General features: G+C 46.5%; 1 protein-coding gene across 2 annotated transcripts; it reads right to left on the reverse strand.

Annotated features, from left to right (window-relative positions):
• Positions 1-1,948: 1,948 nt before the first annotated feature.
• Positions 1,949-19,641, reverse strand: PIDD1 (p53-induced death domain protein 1). 2 transcript variants are annotated; one of them, XM_085062778.1, is made up of 16 exons: positions 19,553-19,641; positions 17,322-17,693; positions 15,171-15,584; positions 14,264-14,470; positions 13,364-13,418; positions 12,959-13,160; positions 11,904-12,032; positions 11,418-11,597; positions 10,681-10,828; positions 9,518-9,653; positions 9,139-9,289; positions 7,652-7,775; positions 6,388-6,506; positions 5,873-5,980; positions 4,714-4,919; positions 1,949-3,964 (listed from the first exon to the last, which is right to left on the reverse strand). In XM_085062778.1, the coding sequence occupies exons 2-16, from the start codon at positions 17,584-17,586 to the stop codon at positions 3,727-3,729; spliced, it is 2,682 nt and encodes an 893-aa protein (XP_084918904.1). In that variant the 5' UTR covers positions 17,587-17,693; positions 19,553-19,641; the 3' UTR covers positions 1,949-3,726. The 2 variants fall into 2 exon arrangements, with proteins under 2 accessions (XP_084918904.1, XP_084918903.1); XM_085062777.1 differs by lacking the exon at positions 19,553-19,641 and having other exon boundaries at positions 17,322-18,910.
• Between the last annotated feature and the right edge of the window lie 1,553 nt (positions 19,642-21,194).

A 21,194-nucleotide genomic window follows, 5' to 3' on the forward strand; every position in this document is an offset into this window, starting at 1 on the left:
CAAACTTCCTTTCCCTTTTAAAAACCCCAGCAGTGTGACACTGTCTAGTATGGACATGAGTGTGTACCAAGCAGCACAAAATCTTATAAACTGCGTATCTTCTAATGCTCCCTCAGTTTTGTCATCAAGCTCAGCAGGTTCACGGCTCAACCATCCAGTCCTCAGTGCACCACAAGGATCTCCTTTCTGTTATCAGAGCAATCTTTTGGATGTGCTCAGTTTTACAGTATTGCTGCCTGCCTGCAGTAAACAGACAAACCGAACACAGCCCCTGCAGGCTCACTTCCATCTTCATATTTCAGTCAGGTCTTTTACTGGGAATTACACAGCATTTTACTGACAGGACTGTGTAAACAGTTTAACCTCCTGCAGAATGTAATCAGGCTTTCCCTTGTATTTTTTATGGAATTAATAAACTGATTTGATCTTTGCCCAGGCTTTTATTTCTCACCATTTTTTAAAATTAATCTCTGTAGGGCCTGGAAGCATCTTACCTGGATCTGTCTCCTGGCAGCTAGAAGGCTGTTATGGTTAGAAGAAAATGGAAGTGGGGGCTGATATGTGAGAAACAGATTGTTCACCTCCCAGGGCCACTTGGTCATTCTGCTGGATATCTGTGAGTTTACGAAGTAGGAAAGGGTTTAATTATGAGCGTTAAAGAGCTGTAAATATTACAAGCAAAAAAGAAGGAGAAAAAATGTTCCTATTCCCAAACAATTTCTCATTTTACTTTTAAATTTTTTTTGGTAAAAATTCATTTTGGAGAATTTTGGACACATCAGGATCATGCGCAGTAAAAACCATAAGATCTTCGAGATCATCTGTAGGACACTGTAAGGTGCATTATTAGGCACCAGGAAAAGCCAGATAGCTGGAAAGCAAAAGATACTGCTCCAGTATGTGATGAATTCATGACAGAAGTCAGAAAGGAGTGGTATCATTTGATTAAAAAGATAAATTCCAGGTTAGTTACTTCTTTTGCTGCTTCAACCATCCACTGCAACTGTTATCAGCCATAGCTGCTACAGGCTTATAAAAGACTTACTGTGCCTCAAAGAGATTACTGATAAAGATAACACACCTTAAAATAATGTTTTCCATTGACTCTCATCCAGCTCAAATATTTGCTGCCAAGTCAGCTGAGGAAAGAGCAGTTGAGCAGTTGCTCTGATTTCCCTCCAGCACCTTGGTATCCTCAGCTGGGTGCTTGCTGTGGTGTCACTTCAACGAAAAAGCCAGGTGCCTGCAAGGAGGCCCAGCCCAGCAGCTACCACTCGGCAGGGAGACTGGAGATAACAATAGGGTAGTTACTTATCTTTCTTTAAGTTGTCAGCACACATACTGAAAATCTGTTCTACATCTATCTGATGATACTGTCTAGGGTTTGAGATTTGCTGTTGCCTTGCCTGGAGTAACCTGAACACCTGGCACTAACCTTCCTCTCTCCTGGCACCAAGCTGTTTTCTGAAAGAGCTGCAGCTCTGCTGATGCTTGGATGATTCCTGCATAGAGTCTAGCCTACCTACCCTTATTCCAGCATTGCATAACTCAGCTCTGGCCTGACCATCACAACAGAAAGCTAAGTGCACCCAAGCTTCACTCTGCTGTAGATGTGGATGCTACCTTGTGCATCCTGTAGACTTCTGCACCTTCACCAGAGGACAGGCTTACCTTACACACTGTCCTTTCCATATTAGCCTTGTTGCTCTCTAGACTTGCTCCACCCAAGCCTCAGACATATGCTCAGCTCATGCCCTAAATGATGTATTTCCTGACTTAGCCCCACTGCAGCAAAGCCAACCTCCAGGGACACCATTAACTCAGCTGCAGTCTGCAGAAAGTAGCTCTTCTCCCATTTCTGCACAGCTCACCTGTGTCCTTCTGCCAGCAGGTTTAAAGGGACCAGTCTCCACCTACCTCAAGGCATTTATGGAATAGAAGACCATGCTGTGAAACAGTTAAGTGCTGATTTTATTCCCAATGAGAGCAATATGCTCAGATGCATCTCTCCAAAACTGGAGAAAACAAATACCTTGTTGGTATCCATGAAAATTACAAACAAGAACATACAATACAGGATACAAGAGAAAATGTACATTCAAAAGAGAACTGCTGACTTGAACCCAACATGAGACTTGAGGGCAGCACAACCTAAGAAACCAGATCTGAGGAATTCCCTAGGCCCAAGGTGACAACTCAAGTCTGCAAGTCCTTGTCCACTGCTCTGGACTGGACAGAAAGCACTCTGTAGCCTGAGATGTTAGAAAAGCCTTAAATGAGAAAAAAAGCAGAATGAATTTATGCCTTGATTTCAGCAATACTGATGGCAGGTCTGAAGCAGCATCAGGGAAGCCACTGATGATTCTTCACAAGGGGAAGAAAACACCAGAATTTATCCAACCTGCAACTGTACGTTGACTTGGGGTGTTGCAACTTGGCATTTTTAAACACACTTCTGTATTTTCAGACTGAGAACAGCCCTTTAAGTAATGCTTAGAGAGTTATGCTGAATTCAGAATTGTCTGGAAAGAGTTGAATTTACTTAATAACAGTAGTTTTTCAAAACACTTGCATTTAATTTTCCAGTGCCATTAGTGGGTCATTAACTGAGGGCCATTATGAGATTGGGAGCAGGAAGAGAAGGGCACCTCAGTGATCAATGATTGAGCAGCTAAAAAGAAGTAAATGCTTCCAGCCTTATACAAGATATTCAGGCTGAAAAACTGGGAAGTTAGCTCTGCAGGGTTCATGCCAAACCCACAATAGTGCCTTATTTCACAGCTGGTCAGACCAGTTTTTAAAATGCAAATTTAAGTCATGCTTTTCACCAAACTTCAGGAGGGGTCACACCTTCACTACCACAGTCACATTTCACTGGAAGGATGTGAGGACTACCCCTTGGAAACTGCAAGGGAAATTTTAATTTCACTTAAATCAGAGTCTCTCCCAGAACAGGTCATAGATTTTTACTATTATTTTTTTAATAAAACTGGAACTTTGTCAAAGATCAGCAGTATGTAGGTCTCATCTAAAAAGGTGCTTGGAGGTACAGCAGAGTGCTTGTTTCATAAGAGCTTTTGGAGCAAAGTAAAAAAAAAAAAAAGAGCAATTTTCCTAGAAATCAGTTTCTTCTTTCTTCCCCACAAATACTTAGGTTTTGTTTAGACTTAAGGAATCTGGAAGAGATTTGGAAAAAATAGAAAACCTTTTCTTCAGGAATATAGTTCACATTTTCATGTGACTAGAACACATCATCAACAGAAGTAGCTGAACATTCCCCACCACATTACCTTCATAGCATGACTGCAGCTCCACTCTCCCATCAAGCACTGGAGCACAAATGGACCCAAATGCTCACACCCAGTGTTTCCAGCAGAACACATTTTCAGGAATAAGTTATAAATAAATACATGTAACATGAGTATTAATTCATCAAACACTACTTTAGCCACTACTCAGCTGACAGACGGACACTTCCGTCTCTAAATTTCTCCACGTTTCTGAAAGCTAAAGCTCAAGGTCATGAAGTGGAAGTAGAAAAAATGTTCATAAATGCACTCTAAACTTGCTGGGATTGACAGAAGTGGCATGCGAGTACAGATCCGAGAGAACCAATGCCCAGCTCCTCAGGAAGACACTGGCCCTTGAGGAGGGAGCAGCCCCCAGACACTGTCACATGGATACACACAGGGGTCCCATACAAATCCCATTTTTCTCTGCTGGGTGCTACATCATAGCTATTGCAGAGTCCTCAGTGCTGCTCTCCTGCTCCAGCCCCACCCGGCGGATGGACGCGCTGTACTTCTGCCGCCCCAGCTCAATGATGGCTTCAACCTCATCAGCGATGTCCTGGCGGCCACTCTCTTTCATGGCTTTAATCAGCTTGCTCACACAGTCAGGATCCTCTGAGTTTTGCTGAGCCCATGAGAAAAGCATGTCCAGGATCTGCTTATTGAGGTCCTCTCTGAAGAAAGGAGGAAGGACAGAAGTTACCAATACACTCTCTTGAATGGCAAACCAAAGAGACATTACCTGAGTCCCAGCCCATGACTAGAGCCTCAAAGAAGCCATCCAGACACACAAAGCAGCCATCCAGACACACAAAGCTCTCAGTGGGCCTGCCTCTTCCCCACCCAGCAAACAGGAGTTGCAGTTCCTGCGTGAACATTTCTCTATAAAATATTTTCCTAATGGAAATATCAAATTAAGGCATTCTGATTTAGAATATAATTTCCTCACAGGAACAGTAGTTTGATCATAACAAGTCTAATTCTCTCCTACTGCTTTGGATTTTTGGTCAGGCTGCATGTCCCATGATGTACCACAAGCTCTTTTTGAATAACGATGATATTCACAATTAAAGCCATAGATCATTTCTCATTGTAAGAGATGGAGTGTGGCCAGGAATCTGATCACAGAACAAAACAAGAATGCAACTCAGCTGAACTACAAAGCTCATCAGGTTTGTTATTTCCCAATTTTGTTTTTCAAACAAAAAAGCTTTGTTTTATAATTGCAAGAGAAAATAATCAGTTTCCCATTACAAAAGGTATTATTTTCAGAAGAACCATCAGTCAACCCCTCTTTTATCCAGTGAAACAATTACAGTGGAAGAACTTTCAACCAGCCAAGCATTGATTTACACTATTGCACTGCAGATAGACAGACAGATAGATTTAAAGCATCACTGTTGATTACTGTGTCCTATCTCACCTGTTATTGTATCCTATGCGCTCAATCTGCTGATAAGTCAGGCCCAGGTTGAGGCCAATGCTCTGCCAGTCAGCTCCCATGCGTCTGGCAATGCTCAGCAGGTTTGCCTGTGTCAGGTACCCAGTCTCAGCATTGCCCAAGTTTAAGGGAGGGAAGGAGAAGCCATGCAGGGGACCAGAGTTCTCATCCCAGCGGGGTTTCAGTTGCTGTGTCACAGAGAAGGGAGAGAAAGAACATTCTTTTCTCTACCACCTGTTTTCATAGAGGACAGTGTCTGGCCACTCAGTCTTCACAGTGAAATTTCCTTCCTTTTGCTGAGGAGAAAGGAAGTTCTTGGGGCTGAAAGGTCAGGCTATAAGAAGCAAGGAGGACTCACACTGACAGGGACCAGCAATGCTCACTGCCTCAGGAAAATATCCATAGTGTTCAGAGTCATAGCTCACACCGGAAATTTCCTTTCCTGCATTTACAGAGCAGTTTAAAATAACCCATATCCCCAAAGCATATTTGCCTCAGCAGTAAGAGAGCATTTAGTCTAGGTTTATAGTTGAGGTTGTGTGTCAGAAAGGGATGTGAGATCATGGCACGTGATCAGAAGGGAAGCATTCAGCCTACCTAGGTATTTATTGTTTTAGGCTTCTCAAATGTCACTTAAATTCCGCAAGCAAAAGTTGCATTTCTCACTGTAACATACACCCTAATCTTTAAAGCTCACACCAGAATGCCTACACTCAATGTCTATGTTCAAATACAGCATAACTACCTCATCCTATTCCTTTCTTTTTTCCTGCTGCTTGAGCTGTGTGACTAAGAAATTTATAAACAAAACAGACACTTCCCTTAATTACAGCGAGCTCCCTTGCGTACTACATCCTCATTCATTCCAAGGATCCACCCTCTCTGGCCACCTATCCAACAAGCCTGAGCTTGACAGGCAAGATGAGGAGAAGAGATGGAGACTACTCCCAGCTCTTCATGCTTCTCGTTTCAGAAGAGCTCGCTCATGGGGAGTGGAATATCTCCACCATGACATGGCTGGGCAGCTATTTCTTGTGGTCATTCATTGCATGTGTTCTCATGGAGGAAAACAAAATTAGCTGAGCAGGAAGGCCAGGCTCTTTCCCCATCTAGATTAATTTTTCTGTAGGAGACAACTCACAGGCAGTTTGATGGGCAGAGTAGCAAGCCAGAGGGAGTCTGGACCTTTCCTCCTCCTGCTGGCATCTTCAGGGATGCTGTCTGGAACTGCCCCTCGGTAGAAAGAGACCTTTGCAAAGAGAAAGCATACAGTGAGGCTCTGATTCAAGCACAGTGGCACCATGCCTATTCTGTCTGGGGAAGAATGAATTCAGCATTCTCACCTATCCTCAGCCCACAAATAGGGCTTCTCAATTACGTGTCACTGGGAGGAGCACTGAGGTTCTGCCATAAAGGCTGACTTTCTGCCAACACCCCATGAATTAATGGCAGGAATGTAAGTCAGACAGTTAAGTGTGGAGCGATCCTTCGAGACTACATTTCTTGATTATTCAGAGTTTAGTCAATGAAATGCAAAGCCAGAGAAAGAGGATAGGAAAACAGTCATGTCCAGCACTCAGGGATTATTATGAGGAGTACTGTAAAAGCAATGATGATGAAGGAAGAAACAACAAGTCAATATAACTGGCTGTTCACCTGGCCTTTTACAGCTTGGCCTTTCCTGTCTACAGGCGAGGTCACATAGATTTCCTTCATGTTCTTCAAGTGGGAATAAAAAATAAATGAGAGGCGTCCATCCACGCAGTCGGGGCGATCTGTGCAGAGAACCAGCAAGCATTCAAATTGTGGAGAAAAGTATGCAGCTTTTCGAGCCCCTCCAATAGCCCATCATCCACTAACAGCCTCCATGCTACTAACTACTCCTTCTGCTCATGGCTGAAAGAATTGCAACCCTCCCTTCCCCACTGAGTGACACAGAAAAGCAGAAAACACTGACTGTGGAGAAAGCAAGCCCTACAGGTGAAAAAAGAGAATGACCACAAGGTAGAGATCAAGTTCAAGAATGGAAGGCAAGGCAGGATGACATATGGAGTCAAGTCCATCTTTGGCATCTCAGTTTATTCTATCTCTTGGAGGGCAGAATCAACTGCAATTGCACTCTACAGTGCACAAAAATAGGTCACCTATCTGTTCACCATTTCTGCATGGGTGCAGAATAGAGCTAAAGGGAAAAAAATATAATCAGGTACGAGATTCATGTATGTATGTGTGTGGAAATTAAGTTAGAGTCCAGCCTAAATCAGGAGAGAGGGACAGGCTCTGGCTTCATGAACTCCACTGAAAGACCAATGTACTTTAAATTGTGTTTAATTTACACCAATGAAACTTAGCTGTGTGTTCAGGTTTTGCAGAAAATGGCTTATTTCACAGCTGTCCAGACACATTGGGACATAAAACATAATGTTGAGGTTTTGTTCTGTTCCATCCTTTCTTCTCTTCTAATAGGGGGAATTCTTTGGTCAGAATTATTTCAGAAATATCTTCTTAAAAAATAAGAAATAGCTTTATATGTGTTCTCTCAGAAATGGGCAACACTAATTAGATCACCACTGGAATTTCAGTGTGGTGTCTTAAGATGCCAGGAAAAAGACATAGCCGGCTGCAGAAGCAGATCAGTCACAAAATGAACCCACCTGGCTATTGCCCTCTGCAGGTTTACAAGAGCACAAGAAGAAATGAAAGTCTGCAAACAGCACTTTCATAGGAAAAGTAGACAAAAGAATTTTGTGGCCAGAGAATGTGACAAGTTCAATGTCCAGGGGCTGGCTGCTGTGAGTAGTGGGTGAGCTGGAGAGAGAGAGGAACAGCATGGAGGAGTACAGCCCACATCAGAAACATGTCTAGGGCCAGAGAAGGACAAGAGGAAGTTAGGAGAAGAGCAAACCCAGTAGTGCCATACCCATATCAATGCTGATGCCTCGCTCAAAAGCTGCAAAAAATTGCTCTCCCTCAAACATCTCCACCATGTCGGATGGCTCGGGTCCTCGGTAGCGGCCCTGCAGCTTCTTCAGCACTGGGTCAACCTGACAAGAATGACAGCAGAGGACCCTGTGTTTGGTCTGAAGCACATCTGTCCCCTGACCCATGTTTCTATATCCATGATGTTTCTCTCACCTTCAACACAATAGGGGAACACTATTTTACATTAAAAGGATGTAGACAAACACCCATCTAAAAAGCATTTTCTGCAATGTCTCTGTCTTTTTAACAGGTCTTTTAACTTCAAAGACAGAAACATTTACTTCCCCGTCACAGTATACCCTTAAAAGACATTTTCTCTGCAAAAAGGCACATGCTACAATTAGCACACAGCTGAGGACACTAGAAATCTCATTTTGACTTTGCAGCCTGTGATCACAGGGGCAGTGCAAGAGTCAGCTTAGATTCTTCTTTCTGTTTGTAACAGTAAACCTTTCTCACCCTACGACCATTCCTAGCAGGAACACAGACACACTTGAACAACAATCGCACTCTGAGTGTCATTGCTGCCTCATCTGGAGACAGTTTTAGCCCAGAACCCAATACAAAAAATCCTGCAGATGTTTGTGTCCCCAGTTCATTTCAATATAGGAGAACAGATAAAGAGAAGATGCAACTAGACCAGAGAATTATGCAGAGCTGGATATGCAGCCCAGTAGTGGCAGTCTGATAAAATAACCCTCATGTCACCGAGCTGCACTGCCTGCCAAGGGACACGTTCTCCAAACACAGTTGCACACTCACACTCACACTAATCTGAAGCAACACTGCTGAGGGTGGATACCCCTAGGACAGAGGCAGCAGAAGGCAATGACTGAGCACTTCCCATCTCCTTCTTGACAAAGTCAGCCAGATTACCACACACTCATAGCATAGAATAACCTGATGCTGCAGTGAAGCACATTAAGGAGTGCTCATAGGTTCTGTTCCACTGCTTGAACTGTGAACAGCAAGGAACATCAGTAAAAGTACCATTTCTAACCACCCCAGCTGAAAACAAAGCAGCACACCAGTAGCCCATGTCAGACAAGTGATATGTAAACTTTGACTTAAATTTAAGGCAACATGTTTTGCCTCGTACTTGCTGGATGATAACAGCACATACGTGGCCAGTAACTGTGGCTCAGCTGATTTTAGCAGCCCAGTCCTCAGGGTTTGCAGGGGAGGAAATCAATGCATGGCATTTACCACTGCATAGAATGAGTTTTTTCTTCCCCCAGCTCCCTGTGAGTCAGTATCACACCAGCAACAGTGTGGTGATACCATACCCCAGCCATGACTCTGGGGCAGTGAACAGGACCGTTCAGTGCACTGAACGGTCTTTACATCCTTTACTTTGCTGCCTTTACATCCTACAAAGGGAAGCCCAGGAAGCTCAGGAGCAAGGCAGTGCAACCCAGATCAGACCTTGTGCTTGGGGACACACTGCAGCAGGACTTGCTCAGGATCCTTCTTCCTCTGCAGTGCAATGAAGTTCACCTGGTACAGACGCAGCCGCTCATAGACCTTCTTGGCAATGCCTCCAATGTAGGTCTTGGTGGTGTACCACAGCCAGTACCTGGAGACAAGGAATTAAGAAAAAGGAGGGATCCTACCCAGAGAGATGCCAGTGTCACACCCACATGATTGTAAGGAATAATGGATAGAGACAAAGTGCTAAGATGGGCCTGACTTGCAAAGGGAAAAGGGAACAGATAGAGCTAATGTCATGACCTCTGGTCAGAGTGTGGGAAAAGCAAGGCAGAGGATCATCCCATCTTTTCCTCGGGACTAATCCTGCACTTACCAGGAGAAGTGAGTGACTTCAAACACTGCATAAAGATGGGTGAATTCCAGCACAACCTCACTTGTAATATCCTTCCAGGTTTGGCCCTCTAGGTCACCATGGAGAATATGCAGCCTTGACCGATCCAAATTTAGTCCTAAAGACACCAATGATCAAGACATGCTATATGTAGCAGAAGCCTTTATGCATGGCTTTACAAACCCAGCCACAGGTTTGGGTGACTTACTTTTTTAAAGCCACCACATTAAGGCTCATGGCCTTCTCTTCAGCATCCAGGACTGAACTTTGGTCAAAGAAAAGCAGCAATAAAAGGACCAGGCTATCCCATTGCTTTCGGGATATTCTGGCAAAATATTCATTCAAAATATTCTGGCAAAATATTCATTAAAATGATAGTGTGCTGATTTCCACCAACAGATTCGTTAAGACAATTTTCATCACTAAAATCTAGGGTTATTCATTAAATTCTGTCTCTTTCTAATGTACATCTCACAGACTCTTCAATCCTGATGCACTTCAGACATTATAACACTAGGTAATGTTATAATGAAGGCCATGCATTGCTTCACAAGAAAGCCAGGAGAGGTCAAAGAAAATAGGAGTTAGGAGACTCAGGGTACTCAGCAAACAGGAATCCCTGGCATGACTGAGGCTGTTTTTAGCACTTTTCAGAGTGGGATGTGGCTTACGATACGATCATACTTTTTTTAGTGCGGTGGCTTAGCACCTGATTCATGAGCAAGGAAAAGAGAAGGCAGACTCCTGGAGGCAGCATGTTCATTTCCTGCTTCAAACTATTCACAATCATGAATCAAAGCCCTTTTACAAAGCATCTCCTTGGTGAGCAGGAGTGCCTCTCCAATCTGCCATACTAAAACCAGCAGTTTAAATACACACGTGGTTTGGCAGAGAAATCCATTTGCCAAGACCATTCTCCCAGCTTGTCTGGTCTGTGAACCCCAGCACTGATCTGATGGACCTGAACTACCTACAGCTCACACCGCTCTGCACCACCATGCACTCAAGCAGACACACCTTGCTGTTCTTGCAGGAAAAGCAGCAAGCTTTATTAACAACAGGAGAGGCAAACAAAATTCTCATATTTCCATTTGTTGTTTTCCACATATGGCATTTCTCTTTGTCAATTTTGGGAATAGGCTGACCTGTGACCCCGGATGGAAGGGGCAGCTGAATTCTCACTGGCTTGAGAAAATCTACTGTGGAGTCCTGGGAGAGGAAGAGCAGGGGACTGGCTCTGCAGCCTGCATTGCCTGTGATTTCCTCTATCTCTTCTGCAGAGACTGGGAGCACCTGGATATGGCAGACAGCACAGTGAGCAGAGCAGTCAGACACTGAATTCCCACACTGTTCACTCAGTTCCTTCAGCATCCAGCAGCCAAATGCTGCTCTTGCTGCAGGGACCATTGAGAAATAAAGCACAGTGATCTTTGGCTGAAATCTGGCGACCTGTCAAGCTGGATGGACTTAAGGTATCACCAGAGCCTTTAGAGCTATCAAGCAACTATACAGAACAATTCATTTTAGTGAGGTGATTTTAGCATTAGATCCACATTATATTCTCCCACCACCCCCAATTCTCACTGTTTTGCTAGGCTCAGTTTTGCAAGGGAAAAAGAGGCAAAACCTTGTGCTCCCTTCCTAGCAGCTACCTGCTGATCTGCTAGAGACCCCTTTCCCACACAGGGCAGCATGGAGCATGGCCCATGTTGCAGGCAGGGAAGTTAAGAGAGAAAGTGATCAGAGATGGGTCAGCCCATGAAGAAACCATGTCTAGACATGAATTACCCTATGGCAGACATCTCCTGTTCAGTTCGGTACTGGGCATGAGACAACAGCTGCACCAGAGCTCACCAAAGCTTGTTTTTTAAACCATGAATACCTGCAGCTTGACACTACGAGGCTCTTTGGTGACTCCAGGAGGAAAGGTCACTTTGATGCTTGGATCCACACTGGAAAAGAGCAATGTCCCCTCTTCTGGTACTTTGCATTCATTTTGCACAAGTCGAGACACAACAAGGAACCAAGAGAAGTGAAGGACCCTACAGTAGGCCATACCCTTCTATAACAGAAGACAGGGATGAAAATATATAGGCATATAACTTAATACCATAAAGGCAGGAAAATTAGTACCAGCCAAGCAGAGGAAAGTACTAGATCAGGGATGAATCATGGCAGGCTGCAACTCATCACCTTCAGGAGACACATCTCCATGAGAGAGGAAACCTGGAGCTGAAATCTACTACATTTTATAGCAGCTGGTCAAAACACAGCTTGTGAGATGTTTCAAATGGGTTCACTCTTAGCTGGTCAAAACCAAAGAGGGGAACAGAACAAAGTGTGGCACTGCTAATTTCAATCTGCTCACCTTTGATTTTCTCATCCACTTTGCTATAGTTCTCAGATCACTCCAGCTCTGCCCACTGAAGGTCCGAACTACCACCTCATGCCGGTGAGGGGTTTGAGGGGAGATAAATGGCATCCAGATATGCACCTCCTGGCAAAAAAAGCATTCCTGTGAGACACCAATAAAAAGGATAAAACCAAGCCCAGTTCTGCTCTGTGACTTCCTATGCAGACAAGAAGAGGGAGGGCAGAGCATGGCCTGTATGCAGACAGTGAAAGAACCTGCTCTCCCCTGGAGCCTCTAGAGAGGTGACAGGAAATATCAGGTCTGCTATGGACTATGATAGCAGGAAAACTTCAACATCTTCTGAGGAGAAAGAGCAAAGCAACTTTTGCAGTGAGCTGCTGTCAGCCATGATGGGGCTGGTGGTGTAACTACTCTCCAGCTTGAATGCGAGCAACACAATCAGACTTTTGGAGAAAGCTGCAAACCATTCTTGTTGCAGGCTAAGGCCAGGTGCTAGACTTATCCTCTGGGACAGCAGCAGGGTTGTGAGTGGGAAAGGTTACAGCTCTGCTCAATCAGGAGCAGGGGGGAAGGTAAAGGTGCCAGGCCAGCACAGCACCAGAAAATCTGTCTGTGTCCTTTCTGGTTATCTGCAGTACAGCTTCTTTGAGAGGCAGTCCTGCAGCTACTTAAAAGCAGCAGGGATGGGGGTAAATGTCTCACAGATCCCAAAAGGCTCTCTCACAAGACTCTACTAAGCTACTGCAAAGGCAGATTTATCAGGAGGGGACCTGAGTGTATCCTCGATGTCGCTGTTGAACCGCTAGCAGAGAGAGAGAGACTGAGGCTCGAATGTGTGGTAAAATGTTCTAAATTTATTCATTAATTCCAACTTATATAGACTTTCAAAGATCACTCGGATTTGGCCAATTCAAACTTTGGCCGGCTTGAATCATTCATATCTTGAGACACTGTTCCAACAACATCCAAACTTTATCTTTGTTTATAAAACACAGGAAGAAGAGAGAAAGATCTCTCACGAGAAAGGTCTGTGCTCGCCACATCCTCACCTGCTGGAATTGGACCCCATGAGGCTTCAGCTCCAGAACTCTGCTCAGCAGGACATCGTGGTGTCTCAGCTTTACCCACTGAGGATCCGGTGTGAGAGATCGGAAACAGATCTGCAGAGGATCAGAGGCAGCCCCCGGCGGAAAGTACAAACGAATGCCACAGGCCAGGACCACTACACAGCCTTCAGAGGTGACAGCAAAGCTTCCAGAAGAAATGCATGAATGCATGACACTGTGCAATGACTTCAGCCCTCCAAAGATCAACAGAAGAATCTCATACTTGTGTTTGACTGGCCTGCTGAGGCTAAAGGCTCCTATTCATTCCTGCAATACCCACCATGCACCAATCTTGTCTGGGACCTTGTTACACCACAGTAATATAAGCTCTTAATAACAGAGGCTTACCTGCCCTCTTCTGATGTAAAGGAGAGTCTTTGAAGCCTTCTGGCACTGGATTTATCTGTAGCAATAAGAAGATTTGGGTAGGAGAAGGAGATAAAGCTTACTTAAACCAAGGCAGACAATAAAAGCGGAACAATTTATCCTTAATCCTAGTCTGACAGAAATTACTAATGGTCACACTGCAGAGGGTTCCAGAAGACACCACAGCAAGAGGATGGCAAGAGGCCTCAAGGTCCCAAGATGTACTGAAAATGCTCACTTTTCCCCCGGGAAAACTCAGAAGCGGGGGGAATTAGAAAATATTTCAGTCTACCACCCTTGCAGCTCTCAGAGTCATATTAGATTGCCTGGGGCCACCCCTGGGAATCAGGGCTTGCTCTTGTGAACATGAGCACCATTGGGAAACCCTGCTCAGATTCCTGCTCATTCATCACCTTCCTCTTGGACAAAGAACTGCTCAACTGCAGGCTGTGAACCTCAGGAAAGCAGGAGGTAACTGCACAGCAAAATGACTCCTTGCTGGTCTTTAAAGTTCTAGCATAAGCCACCACAGCCTTAGGGCCATGCAGCAAGTCCACAAACCAGTGCTCACCTCTGATAAAAAGGCAGGACCCCTTTAGGGACCTCTCCTGATCTATTTCCTGTAAATCCCATTTTCACTTCCACTGTAAAACCCTACCAAAAAAGCCCAGTTCCAGGGACCACTGAACCCTTCAGACTGGGACTGGCCTCATAAAAACATAATTAGTACTGTCTGTATCCTTACAACCTAATAATTATTCCAGACAATGAGATCTGATTGCCCCCTGCTTGTCTTCTCTAATCCAAACCCATCTACACCATGCTGGGCTGACTGATGGAACAGCTGGGCAGAACACACAGCAGCAGAAGCCTTGCAATTACCAGCCTGCGGAGACGATGGTTTGGTTTCTCCCAAGGGATTGCCGCGGACATGCACAAATGGCAAGGACTGGATTTCAGCAGGGATGGCGTGGAGGTAGTTGTTCTGCAGATCAAGCCTGGACAAGTTGGGCAGGCTGGCAAGCGAGACAGGGACTGTCACCAGGAGATTGCTGTGGAGATGCAGCCGACGCAGTGACTTCAAATTGCCTGCAGGTTAGAACAAGAAGTGATCCCCCATCTGTGCTGTTAATTACCTTGCACATCAGCTCTAACCCTCCATCTCTCCTCATCCCATGTAAGCACACACATAATGAGGTAAAAACACAAAAAATCCCAACATGTCTTTAGCTCACAAAACAAAGGAGTGCAAGGAATCAGTGGAGAGGCAACGCAGTCTCCTCTGTCCTCGGCTTTACAGCACCCAGCTATGAATGAGGATGTAAGACACTTTTGTAACAGCATCAGTAACAAACTCGGGCACAAAGTAATACAGGACCCAGGAAGCTGAGCAGCAGAAGTCAGAACCCAGTTCTGTGGAGCAATCCACACCAGACAGTGTGATTCCAAGCCCAGATTTGCATCCCATCAAACCTCAGCTCTTCTGTTACCAGTCCCAGGTGCCACTCAAAACCAGCCAGGCCAGATCCTTGATCATTGTGAATTGTATTGAGTTCTCAACAGTGTCATTGATCCACAGAAACAGAAAGTGTGCTCCAGAGAGTTGTTAATGCTCTCACTCAGTACTTAAAGTACTGACTGAACCAAGCATGATCCTTCTGGACATTCCTTCCATTTGGCTCCAATATAACATAGTGTATGCTAACAACTCTGGGGACAGAGACATAGGGTCTCCATGGTCCTAGCCTTGGCAAGCCCATGTCTTTCTTTTTCCCTGTAAAATACATACCTAGGGAGTCTGGGATGCTCAATAAGCGATTCCCAGAGAGATCCAGCTCTCTGCAGTTGTGCAGATTCCCAATTTCTTCAGGGAGGATTTCCAAAGCATTTTCTGAGAGATCCAGATCGTGCAGCATTGACAGCTCCCCAATGCTCTGAGGTAAGTGTTTCAGCTGATTTTTCATAGCAGAGAAGAAAGTCAGTTTGGTCAGACAGCCAAAGTCCTCAGGAAGTGTCACCAGGCTGTTGTGGCTCACCAGGAGCACACAGAGGCTGGGGAGGTGGAGAATGCAGCTCGGCAAGGTAGAAAGCCTATTGAAGCTGAGATCCAGGTGGCTGAGACACCTCAGGTTCCCAAAGTCTGGTGGCAAGCTTGTCAGGGAGCCATGCTGATAGGAACCAAACTCATCCCTAGCATGGCCACCTGGGTGGAGGGAAGTGGAGGAAGAGGTCAGTATGCTACTGGGATAGCTCACCAGCCTCATGTGAGACTCCTTAGCACAGCGATCCACAAGATGGGGAGTTACTGATCACAACAAGCAGCACTACTCACAAAATACTCAGAGAAGTGAGTTTTCTGCTCCATGCCTTAGTTTCCTGATCAGTGAAAGGGGTGTAATGGTTAAGACCTGTTACAAGCTCAAGAGATGCCACAGGGAACCAGTGCAGCTCTGCTACACACATCTGGAGATAAAGCTCAGAACAAGCCAGGCCACCCCACACATTTACCACCCTTCAGCAAGGTGGCCCACTCTCCTTCCCACTCTCCTTCCCCACTTCTTCCTCACTACTAGTGGCCAACACACAACACTTTATGGATCAAGGAAATAGTCCTTGCCCTCAAGACTTTGTCCGTGCTGCTGAGAAGCAAACAGCCCTGAGGACTGAGATCTGCCCTTGCCAGACTGGAGAGCAGACATGAAAAAAGCAGTGAAAATGTGGAGGAAAAAGTAGGTAACTTAGTATTTTGTAGGCCAGACTGCACAGAAAGGGAAGAATGCAAGTTCCCTACCCCAGCTTATGACACTCAAATTGGAGAAGGGCAAATAATGGAAAATAATGGGGAAAAAAATGGAAAATAATTTGAGCAAACAAAAGGAAACTTCCAAACTTTCCCATTTGTTCATTGTTTCATAGTCCCTCTCCACTGTTTTCTATTTATATCCATATACAGCAGAGGGCACCAAACATTTTTTTATGCTGCATAATGGTACAAAATGAGAACAACCAAACTAACAGACACATTGTACTTTGTTCATAAGAAGATCTTAGTGAACTACTTTATTGCACTTCAGGATGCTCAGGGTGTACATCTCACAAAACAAGACTGATAAAAGGTACTGCTGTTATTGTGACCTTACAAAAGGGGGAAAAGACAAATTATTCACATGAGAAATTCATGACAGATATAGAAACAAACCTCAGACTTTTCAGTTTTGAGCTAAAACCCTGAATTCTGCCCTCAAACTCCCTCTTTGTTTTTCTCATTTATTTCAAAAATTCTACCTCCCAAAGAGCAAATTATTCAGTCTGATACAGAGATTATATAAATTGTATTGAGATCCTCCCACAATAAATGGATGAGACAGTCAACGAATGATCTAATATTTATAGCTCTGACAGTTATTACCCTTGGCCAAATCACATGCACACCCTGTGTCCTACTTTAGATAAAATGTTGAACAGCCTCTTCTGGTCTTGAACTCTGCTAAACCTACAGTCACTGACAGTAAGCAAGGATTAAGCATGGGTTGATTCAGATGGAAACACTGCAAAGACAGCTTATAATACTCTCAAAATTGAAAGAGGGGCTGAACATTTACCAAAAGATTCAACACCTTTCAATCCCCCTCTTCTTGCATAATTGCAAAAAGTGCTCTTCTTCTAGAGAATGGCTATAGAAAATGCTGCACCATCAACCCAACCAGACTCTAAAAAGCTGTCCCCAGGCAGCTGTAGAAACAAAGGGAGGAAATAAGAGACTAGAAGCTGTATCTTGCTGAAATGTGCATTCAGCTCTGAGCAAGGCTGAGCCAAAGCTGAGGTAAGGACCCTGGAACAAAACACTTCCAAGAGGAGTTTGTCCTGCAAATGTGGAGAGAAGGATTAACAAAAAATCTGAGCCTAGAAAAGTTGGATGGTGACGGACCCAGGAATTTACCTTTGAGCACCAGGGATTTCAGGTGCGTCAGATGAGGAACGCTGCCCAGTGCGGTGTCAAGGAGGCAATCGTTGCTGCTGAGCCGGAGGAACTCCACCTGGACCACCTCTCTCCTTTGCTCCTTGAACAGCTGGAGGAAACGGCAGCAGCCGTCAGAATAAACATCCAGGTTCAGTCTGTTGTCTGCAAGGCAGGAGGCAGCGAGGGCAGGAGCCCCCGAAGTCCCCTCCCCACACTCATCCCTGAGCCCCGGCAGCTCTGCCATCTTCTGCTTCTCATCCACAGGGTCCAGACATGTTCTGACTTGCCAGGCAGGCACACACTGACGGCACCACAAGGCAGCTGGAACAAGCAGGAGGAGGAAAGATGGCTCTGGAAGAGAACACAAATGCATGATGAAGGCTTCCTGCCCCAGTCCAGAGTGGCTGAAAATAGTTTATAATCACAGTAAGAAGGTAGGAAAGATGATATACGTTACTGAAAGTTTTGGAAGCAGAAGCACAGAAATGCAGCATGACAGATATCACAGAGGCTTCTCCTCCTAGAGAAAACCTCTGAATTTTTACAGCCAACATGTCAGCAGGGAATGAAGCAATTACACACCACCAGAATAAACAGCAATATTAACTTTAAAAGATATAAATGTAAATGCCTATGCCTTATGCAGATTTCAAGGTGCCTTAGTGGGAGGCTTTACAAGTGGAGAAGAAAACTGGGGCAGGGAGAGCTGCGCCAGAAGCAGAGCCTAGAGGTGGCTCACAGGCTATGACAGGCCCTCATCGAACTCAGTTGTGAAACCAAGTGTCAATGGGATAAAAGCAAGTGGACAAAGGGCAGCAGAGAAAACATGTCAGGGTCAGGGACAGGATTAGAAAAGGCATGTCCATGGTGCAAGAGCAACACCTCATGAGCTTGGCAATTAAACTATTTTAGGTTTTTTTTTTTTAATTAAACAAATTTAACTAGCTCACAGTGTGAATAAAGGAGCTCTTTGTAAATACTGCCATGGATTGAATTGGTGAATAGAAATTTCTTTTGAGTGATGCAGAATTAGAACAAAATTGGCTCTAATGTCCAAGGCCAGCAGAAACAAGCTAATGCCCCAGCAGCACCCTGAGGAACAGTGCTTTTAGTGATAGCCTGTGGGACATGGCAGCACTGATGTTCCCAAGACACAGTCTGGGGGAGGCATCACATCCCGGAAGAGCAGGAATGCCTCACCCTGAAAGAGCACAAACGTAAGGACAAGAACAGGAAGCAGGGCCCAGAGTGGCTCAGAAACTGCATCGGGTCCTCGTTGAACCCGGCTGTGAAAGCGAGTGCCAATGGGATAAAAGTGAAACTACTGCTTTAGTATAAAGGCGAGCATTTCTGCTAAAGAGGCTATGCACAACGTGTACCCAGCCCTCTTACAAACACCTGAAGGAACCAGAGGGCAGCTCTGGAGGCCACAGAGACAGCCTCAGGGCCAACAGACCTGTGGTGGCAGACATTCTGAAACGCACACCTGAACGTGGACACACACACCCTGCACATGGACGCATACCCCTTCACATGGACACACACAGCCCCACACGGACACACAGACCTGCACATGGACACACACACCCCTGCACAGGGACACACAGACCTGCACATGGACACACACACCCCTGCACAGGGACACACACACCCCCGCAAATGGACGCATACCCCTGCACAAGGACACAGAGACCTGCATGGACACAGAGACCTGCACATGGACACACACACACCCCTGCACATGGACACACACCCCCGCACATGGACACACAGACCTGCATGGACACACACCCCTTCACATGGACACACACCCCCGCACATGGACACACACACCTGCACATGGACACACAGACCTGCATGGACACACAGACCTGCACATGGACACACACCCCCGCACATGGACACACACACACCCCCGCACATGGACACACACCCCTTCACATGGACACACACACCCCCGCACATGGACACACAGACCTGCACATGGACACACAGACCTGCATGGACACACAGACCTGCACATGGACACACACCCCTTCACATGGACACACACACACCCCCCCGCACATGGACACACACAGGCGGCCCGGGCTGTCCGCCCCACGCCGTGCCCCTGGCCCCGTCACCCCGGCCCACTGTCGAGGCCCCGCAGCAGCTGCAGCCCGGCCCCGTGCCCCCTGCCCGGCTGAGCACGGCCCCGCTCGTCTCACCCCTCCGCACGGGCCCCGGGCTGGGCTGGGCTGGGCTGGGCTCTGCCCGCCACTTCCTGAAAAGTTCGCGGGCTCTGCGCCGCGCTGCCGGGGCGGGACAGGACGGGGGAGGTACCAGAGGCAGCGGGACATGCCGCTGAGGCTATGAGGAACCATGTGCAAGGGCCCCGCTGCCCACAGCAAGGCACGAAAGGAGTTTATCCCGACACGGCCACGGCCCCGCTGCCGGTCCCAGTGCGGCTCTCCTGGGCTCCAAGGGAGCGGGAGCCACGGGCAGCTCCGGGTGTTGTGCTCGTACCACACAAATCCAGGGAGAGAAGCGGAGCGGGGGCTGCGAGCCCAGGCGGGCGCAGGGCTGGGGCTGCCCGGAAAGGAGGTTGTAGCTAGGTGGGGGTCAGCCTCTTCACCCAGGCAACAAGTGACGGGACTAGAAGACATGGTCTCCAGCCGTGCCAGGGGAGGTTCAGGTTGGACATCAGGAAGAATTTCTTCACAGAAGGAGTGGTCAGGCTTTGGAATGAGACGACCAGGGAGGTGGTGGAGTCACCGCCCCTGGAGGTGCTTAAGGAAACACTGGACGTGGCACTCAGTGCCATGGTCTAGTGGACAGAGTGGCGTTTGGTCATAGGTTGGACTTGACGATCTCAGAGGTCTTTCCCAACCTAATTGATTCTGGATGCAAGCTGCACGTGGCCCTGAGGGGAATTTCTCTTTCTACAGGGAGAAGACACTAATCATTGACTGCTGCTCCCAGCACTGGCTCAGTTGCAACACTGTGAGCCTGGTTGTTTTCTGACAGTACAGGAGCTATGAGAGAAGCCCCACGGTGGTGGGGATCTCTGGGGCACACCAGGGCAGCAAAGCAGGGATAGCCACAGCCCACACACAGGCCTGCTGCTGAACCAGCACTCCTGGTTTGTTTGGGTCCAATGGGTTTCAGCACAGTGTTGACTTTCTACTTTTATTCATTTCCCTAATGCAGGAAATCAAGCAAAACAAGCACAGGTGGCGACTCCTGTAAATCCTATGGTGAGACCTTGCCACAGGGTTACAACAGCCACCCTCTCCCTCCTGCGGAGAGCTTTGCCTCAGTATGCTGTCCCAGAAGTTGGTTCTGTCAGCTGGTGTGCAAGAAGGCAATCCACACATGGAGTTGAGGTATTTCACAGAACCACAGAGTCCCTCAGGTTGGAAAACACCTCCAAGGTCATTGAGTCCAACCCATGACCAAACAGCAACATGTTAACTAGACCACTGCACTAAGTACAACCTTCAGTCTTTCCTTAAACAGCTCCAGGGACGGTGACTCCACCACTGCCCTGGGCAGCCCTTTCCAATGTCTAATCACCCTTTCTGTGAAGAAATTCTTCCGAATGTGCAACCTGAACCTTCCCTGACACAGCTTGGGGCTGTGTCCTCTTGTCCTGTTGCTAATTGCCTGGGAGAAGAGGCCAGGCCCTGCCTTGCTACACCCTCCTTTCAGGCAGTTGTAGAGAGCAGTAAGGTCACCCCTGAGCTTCCTTTTCTCCAGGCTAAACAACCCCAGCTCCCTCAGCTGCTCCTCACAAGACTTGTGCTCCAGACTCTTCACCAGCTCCACTGCCCTTCTCTGGACATGTTCCAGCACCTCAGTATCTGTGTT

The sequence above is a fragment of the Lichenostomus cassidix genome, chromosome 5 (genome assembly GCF_008360975.1).
Source record: "Lichenostomus cassidix isolate B80296 chromosome 5, HeHo_3.0, whole genome shotgun sequence".
NCBI classification, from domain to species: domain Eukaryota; kingdom Metazoa; phylum Chordata; class Aves; order Passeriformes; family Meliphagidae; genus Lichenostomus; species Lichenostomus cassidix.

Bases quoted from the DNA above. Each gene is read 5' to 3' on its own strand.
- PIDD1 (XM_085062777.1), bottom strand. From the start codon at position 17,715: ATGCATTTGTGTTCTCTTCCAGAGCCATCTTTCCTCCTCCTGCTTGTT. The intron at 13,161-13,363 runs GTAAGCCTCTGT...TTCTTCTGGAAG, and splicing joins TTTACATCAGAAGAGGGCAG to CTTTGCTGTCACCTCTGAAG. The intron at 5,981-6,387 runs GTGAACAGCCAG...CTCTTTGCAAAG, and splicing joins GCCAAGCTGTAAAAGGCCAG to GTCTCTTTCTACCGAGGGGC.